Raw genomic sequence first — 12,184 nt, forward strand, 5'->3', positions numbered from 1 at the left:
AAAAAAAAAAACAGAAAAGAAAAAACTGCAGAATACGAAACTGACGAATAAGAAACCAACTTCGGCCTCGTGCCTGGGGAAGGCTCCTAAGTGTGGAAAGCTTGCTGCATAACATCACTTATTTCATTGTTAGCCGTGAATAGGTATAGAACTATAACTGATCGTTTTCCCCACAGAAAGCAATCTAGTGCTGTACATAAGAAACACGGTAATCTTCTGTCTTGAAGATGACAGGAACACAATGTTCGTCCTAATCGTTGCCAGCTCTGTAGGTGACCCGTCTCCCTGCTGATGACACCACTATGGGGGAAGGAAAGGGAATAAACATCGGTTCTTGTACACTCCGGTTGCGACTATTCCGGGGGTCACCGTGCAGGAGACCCCTCAGAGATGGCAACTACTTCAGTTTCCTATAGCTGTATAACGGGCGCCGCCATCTTTGCAGAGCCCCATGCTACTTGACTAGCGCGTGAGCACAAACTCGCTCTAGTGTCTGCTCGCTGTACTTCCCTTCGTCATCGGTAAAGCTCCAATTTTACGTCAGTTTAACCGTAAAGCGTAACCCGGAGGTGACGTTCTTATCATTTCCGGATTATGAGCGGGAGTGAGGCTCTGAAGAATTCAGCTGCGTGTTAACGGCGCGGGTGGGTACAATACACCGGACAGGCCCGAGACGGTAGAATAGCCTGAGTTATAGAATGCTGGGCCCAGAAGTACAGTATGTCGGTCCCTGCAGGCAGCCATGGTATCCCGGAGGAGTCACTGGTCGCGTAGAGAGGGGCTTTGCTCATCGCTCTTCTCACAAGTGGAGCGAGCTAGACATATACTAGTGTGCATGTGTTGTTCGCCGGGGACGGCTGTACGGGGGAGGGGGCACTGGCTGCACCGCGGGAAGCTGAGGGAGCCTCTCCACACCCCAATGCGCGCTCTGGTTCTCATAACTTCAAAGGCGATTTCTTGGGGTCACGGAGATCGAACATGCTGCTTTTAACCCCTTAATGACCACCAACACATCTTTTTACTGACCTGCATTATAAGAGATTAGCGTCCCCACACAGGTGACAATCCAGCACTGTCCGCCGTACACTATAGCATGCTGTATCGGCCACGATCAGTGTCGGTACCGACCATAGTTGTTTAACCCCATAAATGCTGCTGTCAATAATGACTACAGCATCTACGTGAATAACAGTGTGGCTTCTCCCTCTTTAGCCCCATCAGCACCCTGAGATCTTAATTGTGTGGTCCTGGTGTTTGCTGTGGCAATTCATGGGCAAATAACGGCCTTAGAGTCTGCTGGCTATAATTGGTGAAAATGTCTTCTTTTCTGCTGTGCCACTTTACATTAATACCTGAAAAGCACCCTTCACTAACTGATCAATTTTGAATACGTTGAGGGGCGCTGTTTTTACATTGGTATCACTTTTGAGGGTTTCCAATATAGAGGACCCCAGAAGTCACTTCAAAACTGAAAAGGTCTCTAAAAAAAAATACGTTTTGTAAATTTCCTTAAAAAACGATAAATTGCTGCTACGATTTTAAACCTAAAATGTTAACAAAACAACGTTTTACAGGTGGTGTTGATGTAAAGCAGACACGAGAGATGTTATTAATAATTTTCTGTGGTATGACTATCTGGATTAAAGGGATAATCATTCAAAGTTTGAAAGCTGCTAATTTTGTTATAAATTTTTGCACAATTTCTGATATTTGTATAAATTCAGAAGATGTCATCATAAATTTACCATAAAGTACAATGTGTCATGAAACAACATTGTCAAAATCAATGGGATTTGTTGGAGCGTTTCAGACTGGTCAGACTTAAAAAATATGGCCCAGTCAGTAAGGAGTTAAAATGGTTATATATATGTGTGTGTATATAATAATTTTTGGGGGATATTTATTCTCTCTCCATCTCTCTATATCTAACCAAGCGCTTATAGAAAACACACAGCTAAAATACAAATGCTTTATTAATGAAACTGACGTATATACATGTAGCAAAAATACACAGATTAAAAAGGTGCGAGGGTTACACTGTGAGGGACCATGAAATTGACTGTTTTTCCTACTCGTGTGATCCTGTATTTGTTCATAATACAAAATATATAAATACTCAATGAATTTACAAGTATTCGTTATATCGCTGAACTGTCTGTCTAGCAATGCATATTATTAGGCATATACTGGAGAATTCCATAGTATAGTTATTGTGTTGTAGCTGCACTCAGTGTCTAGCAGTAGTGATAGAATAGTCTGATCAGACAATAAGCTTATTCCCAAAATAGATGCATCTAGCAAGTGCCGGGCTATTTGATGGAAAGCATAGAAATTAGATTCATGGGCTGCATGAACTCCAGAAAAACTCAGGGAAGGTCTATTTCCCCTCCACCCTGATGCCCGTTTTGTTTTGGCAACCTGAAGCTGTGAATGTTTTACTTGAATCTCTGCTTATCCTTGAATTAAACATTATTTTTCTACCTTGGCAGAAACGTCTATTGCATACTTTAATGTAATATTTTTCTCCACAGACATCTTCAGCGAGTGAACAATATTTGGACACTCAAAACCACAACTGAGAAAATACAGGTTTGGAAAAAGTATGTGATGTATGGAAAGACATAGAAAAGACTTGAGTATTAGGGTAGAGACAAGTGACAACCAGTAATCACCTAAATTTATCATCAAAGGCGGGGCTGTACAGAGGGTTTGGATTTTAGGATTGTGTTCAATGTTTGATGGCATATGCTTTACAGATTTTCAGTGTCTTTTGGTCTTAATCATCCTGCCTTTCAGAGATTGACTTAAAACAAATGTTAAAACTTCTTTCTTTAAGCCTAGATTTCAGTAAATACAGCATAATGCAGGGCTGGTTAGGCAGGGAATTTAGTTGTAACCTGAGGGATGTTTACTTCTGCAGTACTGGTATTAGTTTTCCCATCCTAGTGGCAGCTTTAGGACGTCCGATGGTTCCTGTGTACTCCAAGGAAACCTTTTTTTTTTCTTTTTATGAAACCGTGAATCTTGTATTCCACTAAGTTGAGGAAGTTGAGGTGTGTGTGTATAATATATTGTTGGTATATGTGTATATATTTGTTGTATTATGCAGTAATCATATATTGTATTGCCATGTTGCTACAACCTTTCTGTGCATATTTTAATAGGATACTTTTCTCCACAGAATCCTACAACAGCCATTCAACTTTCTGTTTCGCAAACCACAGGAGTGAAAATGCAGGTTAGAAATATCTTGTGTGATGTTTTATGAGCCTATAAGGACAAAATATTTGAATTTGACTTTTTAAAAATGTTTTTCTAGAGCCTTATTAACCTCTTTCCGACCTTGGACGTACTCAGTGCGTCGTTTTCGGCTGGTACTTACTGACCTCAGATGTACTGAGATTGTCCAGGCGATTTTGCGCACACATAGGCATTGTGCGCACAGTCGCCTTCTGGTGTCAGCTGATTGACAGCTGACACCCAGCACTCAGTGTAGGAGCAGTCCCTGCACCACTCCAGGAACTTTAACCCCCTAAATACGGCAATCTCAGCATTTAGCAGGCATGCTAATGGAGAGAGCGCCCTGGGTGCTCCCGGTAATCAGCTGTTCGGCACTGCAGCTGCATGTGTCGCGGCTGTCAACAAACAGGCTCTCCATGCATGTGTTGAGTATCACACAGCCGCGACACATGCAGCTGCGGCGCCGAACATCTGATTATCGGTAGCACCCAGGTATCCAGGCTACAAAGGCAGCTATTCAGTAAGCGCTATAACTATTTGTGTAATTTTAACTGAAAAATATTAATATTTTAACTTTTAATTTTCCAGAACAATAGTTCAGGCAACCAGACTTCAACACCTAAGGAAGGTTCAAACCAAGATCCAGACCCAACTGTGAAACCCAAATTCAAATGCAAGGTAAGTTTTTGTGGTTGCTTTTATATTGTGAATTAGTTTTCCGGGTTCACCAGAAATATGAGCAAGCATTTACTGTTATTGCAGTACACTTATATACACAATCCAGGGATAGTTGTCTAATGGTTTTGTTATAACGATAGGAATTTAACCAGATAACTACCAAATGTCATAAATTTATCGCGCTTGATAGTGGGCTTTAACGTCTAAACCATTGTAAATTTTCAGTACGCGATTAAAGGGGTATTCCTATCTCCATGAGCTAGTTTTTGCTAATAATGTTGTACCTACTACATATGGGGATACCCCCTTAAAGCTCCTGCACCTGCAATATATGCTGTCTAACAGCAGGGGACCACGGAGAGGGTTTATTACCACTTACGACTTTTCCTTTGCCAGCTACTTTGTACTTACCGTAGCGATTGCCAACGCTTTTGTAGGAGTTAGGGATCAGTGAGATCTTTATGATTAAAAGAGCTGGTAGGTCTTTGCAGACCCAGATCAGTTCTGCTAATGATGCCTGGCGCAACAGGGGGCAGTTTTCCTTTACTTGGGCTCCTATGGATGCTCTAGTATCAACGAGGAAACCAAGGAGCAATAAAAAAAAAAATCATCTCTAGAAATCTTTTATCTCTTGCGGAACAAGCTATGTTAAAAAAAAAAAATAATAATAAAAAAAAAAAAATTAAGTGTATAAAAAAAGTCTGCGAAAAAATTAAAAATACTAAAAAATCAATGGTCCCGGTTAAGAAAAAAAAAATGTTTAAATATAAGGCACATACATCAAAAACCGTACACATATTTGGCATCCAGACACCTGTATTAACCAGGAGAATTCTTTCAACCGGTCATTTGGTGTGAAATGTGATTAATAAATATAACAAAAAAAACAACATAAAAAATCTAATTTTTCTATGTTTGCATTGCAAATTTTTTTTACAGTACCGGTAATTTAATTTATTTTTAAATGGCACTAAAAATAGTAAAAGATTTCCCCTCTTAAAGCAAAGCCAATATAGCCTTTTTCAGGGAAAAGTATGAAAAAAATATGGCCGCTGCAAAGAAGGGAGGAAAAAGTGGAAAAAAATATCCGGTCATTAAGGCCTGTTCATGCCTGATGGTCACTAAGGGGTTAAATATAACTTATATCACTTTATCAGACAATGATCACTCGTCCTTCATTCTTATATTAACACGTCTTGCGTGACATGAGTAGCGTTGCTGAAATTCTGTCTAAAGGAACAGTTAAAGGTATGTGCTCACCTTGCGGATTCTCTGCGGATTCGCAGCTTTTTTTGCAGTGCAGAAACGCTGCAGATCTGCAGTTGATTTACAGTACAATGTAAATCAATGAGGGAAAAAAAAAATGCTGTGCACACTTTGCGGAAAATCCGCTGCGGAAACGCTGCGGTTTAAAAGAAGTAGCATGTCACTTCTTTTTTGTAAATCTGCAGCGTTTTTGTACCCATTACATTGTAGAAAACTGCAGGGGTAAAAAACGCAGCAAATCCACAAGAAAACCGCAGCAAAAACGCACAGAAAAGATGTGGAACCGCACAAAAAACGCGACAAATCCGCTGGTGCGTTTTCTGCCAGGAGAGGCAGAATCCGCACCAGAAATTCCTAAGCCTAATCCGCAACGTGTGCACATACCCGCATACTGCACGACTACTGTGGAACACTCCTTACCTAATTATTGGACCGTTTAAACTGGCTGCTGAATGAGCAAAATGTTTATTTGTCAAATTAAATAATCTTTTAATTTGCACACAAAAAGATAATCATTGTTGGCCGCACATCGCATGTGCTAACAGGACATGTACTCCCGATAGCAATGGCAGCCGGGGCGCACGGAACCATCTATTACTGGTTGTTCTCTGCTCACCTGATGCGCAATTTGGCCTTCGTAAACTGGCTGTTAAATAATTATTGATCTGGGAACAAGTAGCTGATCGGTGGATGTTGGCCAAACCTGCAGATATCAGCTTATTCAATCCACAGTCTGTGTATGAGATCCCCGGACATTTTATTGTCATGGTGGTGTGGGTTGGTATATCGATCTGGCTAATCCGATTTCAGACTGCTAATTTTACAGTCTCCCGTAGATTATCTGCTGTCAGATGTCAGTCGCCAGTTTTCTCAGAGAGAATACAGGAACACTCAGCCAGGCAATCGTTCCTGTGTATGGAAGAGCCGGCCAAGATGGCTTCCAGCCAAATCATTTATTGTGTATGGAGGCCTTTAGTGTCGCTGGTTGGTTAGACCACTAGATTAGATCTCGGTTTAGGGATGAATAGATAGTGTATGTACTCAGTCACAGGTTTGTGGTGATGCCTGCAGTTATATGTAAGATAAATGCTGCGGTGCATTAATTACAACTCTTTAGCTCTGTTCAATTAATTTTATTTGTGCAAAATTACTTAGTTTTTTTTTTTAACTAATAAAACCATAAACTTTATTTTTTTTTTTTAACTCCTCAGGACTGCAACTTCTACTGTAGTTCTTTACAGAACTTTAGAATACACTTGCAAATGGCACATCAAACGACAAATGAAACCATTGAGGTACAGTATTTTCTATTTCATTTTTAATTTTTCAAGCTGAAATATTTATTGCTGCCTTTTCTTTGTGTGTAAGAAATTCTGTTTTCACCTATCAAATACACCTCCTTTGTTTTAAGAACTATTACTGCTACTGCTGTTCATTATTTTAAAGAATATCTGGAATCGGAGGTTGCAATAGCATTAATGCCTGTAAAGCCATATTTTTGGCTTTACAATCTGCCTCGTGTATAGCTATACACAAGACTGAATGCCTCTGCTTGGAAAGCGTGAGCAGTTTTACAAGCAGACTAAATGTAAAGATTCCTGTGCTCCAATATTTAGTAGCCTCAGTGCTACCAGGTGTTGGTGACCCACAGAAGATGTGTTACTAGGTAACTAGTTGTCTGCATTACTGCTGCTAATAAATCTGTTAAGTCACAGTGGGCATGGGTCAAATACAGATGGAGCAGCATTTAGTGTGGGGAGAGGATGGGAATGGAATGGAAGGGTATTTGGTTTGGTGGGATGGGAGGGGATGAGACCTGCACAGTGATTTATTGCCCACACTCCCGGACTCTAGGTGAGGAGAGTGGATGATTGCTCCTAGGTTCTCCTCCCTTAGCCATTGGCCAAGGAGGTGACGCTCTAGGAGCGAAGTACAGAAGAAGGTGGCTGTGACAGTGTGGTGTGCACAGAATGGTAATGGTACTCTCTGTGTAATATCTACTCTGTAGGATAAGGGTTTTATATATTATATACTGCCCTGTTAGTTTTTTTTTATAAGCCAGCCACATCGCACACACAAAGGGTATTATTTTGAAGAGGGCACAAATTGACATATTATTACTGTGCTGGAGCAGAAGTGAGGCATTATTACAGTCTAAACCACATTATTTATTTATAGGGGGCATAAAGGAGGTCATTACTGTGTGGTAAACTGCTGCTGAGCTAGAAACCGTCTTACAATAGCCAGGAATGTTGTTAGTGCTTACACCTGACAAAAGCACAGTTTAGGGGCTCAACATTAGACTAATGATATTGGTGAGTATGGCTGACTGTGTATTGTACATGGGGCCCCGTACAACTAATTGTCGGGGAACATGTCGATGGGACATGTTCAGTTTCAGATTGCCGATTAGCTTTGTTCTCTTGGAGATGAGCTACAGCCAGACATGACTGGCAACGGCTCTCATTGAGAACACAGGAGCACTTAGCCGAACGAGTGCTTTTATGTATGGGAGAGCCCGCCAAGATGGCTTCTGGCCGAACCAACAGGATCCAGAAAGTGAATGGCTGGCATTACACACTAAAGTTTCAGGATTAGCCTGTGGTCTTCCACAAACTGTCAAATTAGGTTTAGATTTGAACGGCTCATCGCAGACTGGCATATTAGTATGCCAAATTGATAGCTCATTTACATTACTGGGTTTGCTCTGGACAACCATTTTTTTTCAGTGCATTAGTCACTAGACAATGAGTTGACCACAGCATGTGGCAAGTTTATTCTTCTCTACAAAAGTATAATCCTAAAGGACCTTTCCTGGACTTCTTCCTTATAAAATGACCTTACAAGTTTTCAGCTTTTATGCAATGAAGCATGTCATTGTATGTGAATAAGCTGACATCCTGCAGAATCAAGACTCGATGGTAGATGTTTGTCTACCAAACACTTCCTGTCTTTGTACAAGATCTCTTCGCCACGTCTGTGGCTTCTACATCATCTGTCCACATCACTCTGCTTTCAAAACGTTGCTGATTACTGGTGAGTGGTACTGATACTGTATGGTGGAAACTGCAAAAATGAGATGGGCTCATGAAAGTCAGGAAAGAAGATTTCCTCATGAAAATTACAGTTCTGGACAGTGAAATATTTGGGTGAGTGTAATACAAATCCATTCATGATAAAATGGTAATTCTTTCACGGAAAAACAGATACAAGCAGTTGGGAGGTCAACTTTTTTAACCAACTTCATTTTCTCCTGAGAAATCCCATAAAGTGATGACATGCATTCTCCAAAGCATAGCTGCAAGTGGGTTTGGCCAATTGAGCAAAACCTAATAGTATATTAATCCCCAAGGAAATACAATAGGCATAGCACTGTTCACTGTTATGCTAAACAGTGCTTGTCTTAGGGTAACGTCACACAGTGCAATTTTGATCGCTACGACGGCACGATCCGTGACGTCGCAGCGATCGTATGATTATCGCTCCAGCGTCGTAGACTGCGGTCACACGTTGCAATCACGGCACTGGAGCGATGCCGAAGTCCCCGGGTAACCAGGGTAAACATCGGGTTACTAAGCGCAGGGCCGCGCTTAGTAACCCGATGTTTACCGTGGTTACCAGCGTAAAAGTAAAAAAAAACAAACCGTACATGCTCACCATCTGATGTCCGTCCGGTCCCTTGCCGTCCGCTTCCTGCTCTGACAGATCCGGCCGTACAGTGAGAGCAGAGTGCAGCGGTGACGTCACCGCTGTGATCTGCTCTCACTTTCCGGCCGGCAGACAGTCAGAGCGGGAAGCGGACGGCAAGGGACCGGACGGACATCAGATGGTGAGCATGTACGGTTTGTTTTTTTTTACTTTTACGCTGGTAACCACGGTAAACATCGGGTTACTAAGCGCGGCCCTGCGCTTAATTACCCGATGTTTACCCTGGTTACCAGCGAACGCATCGCTGGATCGCTGTCACACACAACGATCCAGCGATGTCAGCGGGTGATCAAGCGACGAAAGAAAGTTCCAAACGATCTGCTACGACGTACGATTCTCAGCAGGATCCCTGATCGCTGCTGCGTGTCAGACACTGCGAGATCGTAACTATATCGCTAGAACGTCACGAATCGTACCGTCGTAGCGATCAAAATTGCACTGTGTGACGGTACCCTTAGCTGACAGAGGTGACTTTCCCATATCATATGTGTATTCAGCCTGGATTGAGCTGAGTATGAATAGAACATAGAGACACACATCTACTGGAGGGAAAAAGGGACAGGGGCAGCAATTGGGGAACAGCATAAGGCTTGAAAGAGGTACAATTCGGTAATATATTTAAAAGTAGTTTAAAATAGTTTTATATAATAAAAATCAAAATGACAGCTACTCTTTAATTACATTATCCGCCTTTGCAAAGTTATGAATCTTTGCAATACACTCAATTACGGTACTTTATTTTGCTTTCTTTTCTTCCAAACCTTATGTTGAAAGTTCTGTCAACTGCTTTGTTCATGCACTTGGAGTAGCTAACTTGAATTGCAGTTTTAACAAAACTTTGTACACCAATGTGAGTTTCTGCTTCCTTACACTATTCTCAGAGAGGGGGGATGTTTTTAAATAGTGTCTGTGCATGGAGGAATTGAGCTGAGAATCTCACACTGGAGTATGCATTTTTACTACAGCTACAGTATAAATCCGCTATTCTGCGTACATGAATAAGGTAGGAACACTTTCGGCATGTAGTTTGAGAGGGAAAAAAACTAAGGTAATGAAGTCCATTGGAAAAATTCATAACTTTTTAAAGACTAATCAATACAGACAATCACTGGGTTATGAACCGGATGCGTACTGTAAATTTGTTCATAACCAGAATATGTATGCAATTTGAAACTGGGCCGTGAAAAAAAACCAAAAAAAAAACATGTTATCGCTTGACCGCTCTAGCCAACCCACTACCCAGAATACGGTCCTCTTTCCATTGTCAATCGCCGCATCTCTAACCTCCTCACTATAGACCAGACCTTATGTCTAGTGACCTAGATACCAATGCAGAATTTTTGCTATCTTGGCCTTTTTCCAGAGAATATGAATAACACCAAAACTTTTTCTCCACTCATGGTTCGTGGTTGGGTGAAGCCATTTATTGTCAAACTACTGTGTTTCCTCTTTTTAAATCAAAATGACAATCCAAAACATCCAAACGACCCTGATCAAAAGTTTACATACCCCACTTATTAATACCGTGTGTTGCCCCCTCTAACATGAATGACAACTTGAAGTCTTTTGTGGTAGTTGTGGATGAGGTTCTTTATTTTCTCAGATAGTAAAGCTGCCCCACTCTTCTTGGCTAAAAGCCTCCTGTTCCTGTAAATTCCTGTGTTGTCTAGTATGAACTGCGCGCTTGAGATCTCCCCAGAGTGGCTCGATGATATTGAGGTCAGGAGACTGAGATGGCCACTCCAGAATCTTCACTTAGTTCTGCTTTAGCCAATGACATGTCGACTTGGGCTTGTGCTTTGGATCGTTGTCATGTTGGAACTTCCAAGTAGGTCCCATGCGCAGCTTCCGGGCTGAGGAGTGCAAATGTGCCTCGAGTATTTGCTGATAACGTTCTGCATTCATCTTTCCTTCAACTTTGACCAAGTTTCTTGTGCCTTTGTAGCTCACATATCCCCAAAACATCAGCGATCCACCTCCATGTCTTACAGTAGGAATGGTGTTCCTTTCAAATTACTACAAATTACCTTGTTCCAAATGTTTTGAGGTTTGTCTCTGTGCCATTTTGCGCACACTGATTACAAGCAAACAGGTCACAGATGAGGATGCTACCTTTTAGTAGCCATTCAAACCCATTTGTGTCAACTCCTGTGCTTGTTATGAGGTCAAAATCACCAGGGTATGTAAACTTGTGATCAGGGTCATTTGGATGTTTTGGGTTGTCATTATGATTTAAAAAGAGAACACGCAGTAGTTTGACAATAAATGGCTTCACCCAACCACTAACCATGAGTGGAGAAAAAGTTTTGGTGTTATCATTCATATTCTCTGAAAAAAGGCCAAGTAAGCAAAAATTCTGCAGGGGTATGTAAACTTTTGAGCACAACTGTAGACTTACAATGCACTAATTGCATTTTTAATTAAGCAAAATGAGCCACTGAAGATCCCATAGCACACCCATATGTGTATTTAAAGCGTAGCTGTCATTTTAATTTTTTTCAGGGGAGTTTGTGGGAATATGCAGCCAAATCAGTATTAAAAGATTACTTGTTAAATTAGTTATATTTATTTTTTTCTTCTAAGGACTTTACCGAAATTGTTTTACAATGTATGTCACAACTGTTAACAAGTAATATCTCTGTCTGAACAAACTACAGATATTGCCTCATTGGGGGGTAATACATGTTTTGGGTTTCAGTTTCTTTTACTGTCCTCGATACAGCAGAAGATTAACTTCCACTTGAGCAACGGGACTTAAATTTAGCTTTTTCCATTCTACCCGGTGGAAAAAGCTAACCCTTACTCACTGTTTTCCCAAGTAATTGTGAATTTGCTTTCTTCCTAAGGTTAACTGTTCTTTTCTTTTGTTTTGGGACTGATTTGCTTCTTCACTTTAAAGAAACTGAGCGCATTAAAAAAGGCCGGTAAGTGTATTTTATTTTTCAAATGGGTCCTTATGTCTATGCATTTGCCAGAGAGACTGTGAGCTTCTGTGCAATGCTGTTCATTGTTCCTTCACAATAGTACTTTTCTGAGTACTTTATGTGCCATTCAATGTTTCTGAAGATTACGGGTTTGGCAAGCAGAATCATTTTTTTATATAGGTAACCTTTTAAATAATATTGGGTTTATACAATTCAGTGTTTTTATTTATTCTTGGTAGATGATGAATTACTCCTATAGTTACATCACTAGAATTTTTTTTTTCTGAAATGCATTTCTGCATTTTCGTCGGGGATTATTTTGTCATTGTATAGCATTTCTCTTATTGCTACTTTTTAGGAGCATTCTC

The 12,184-nt window shown here is 40.8% G+C and overlaps 1 protein-coding gene across 7 annotated transcripts in view; it reads left to right on the forward strand.

The window, feature by feature from the left end:
• Positions 1-477: 477 nt before the first annotated feature.
• LOC143782312 (uncharacterized) overlaps positions 478-12,184 on the forward strand; it is a 261,375-nt gene continuing 249,668 nt past the window's right edge. For 3 of the 7 annotated variants that reach the window (XM_077269636.1, XM_077269637.1, XM_077269638.1), the window contains exons 1-6: positions 556-644; positions 2,532-2,600; positions 3,182-3,238; positions 3,829-3,918; positions 6,396-6,479; positions 11,792-11,816. In XM_077269636.1, the coding sequence (XP_077125751.1) occupies positions 3,233-3,238; positions 3,829-3,918; positions 6,396-6,479; positions 11,792-11,816 (205 nt within the window). In that variant the 5' untranslated portion in view covers positions 556-644; positions 2,532-2,600; positions 3,182-3,232. Of the gene's footprint in view, positions 645-2,531; positions 2,601-3,181; positions 3,239-3,828; positions 3,919-6,395; positions 6,480-11,791; positions 11,817-12,184 lie in introns of all 7 variants that reach the window. The other 4 variants (XM_077269634.1, XM_077269639.1, XM_077269635.1 and 1 more) reach the window with 3 other exon arrangements.

This window comes from Ranitomeya variabilis, chromosome 6 (assembly GCF_051348905.1).
Source record: "Ranitomeya variabilis isolate aRanVar5 chromosome 6, aRanVar5.hap1, whole genome shotgun sequence".
Lineage (NCBI taxonomy): Eukaryota > Metazoa > Chordata > Amphibia > Anura > Dendrobatidae > Ranitomeya > Ranitomeya variabilis.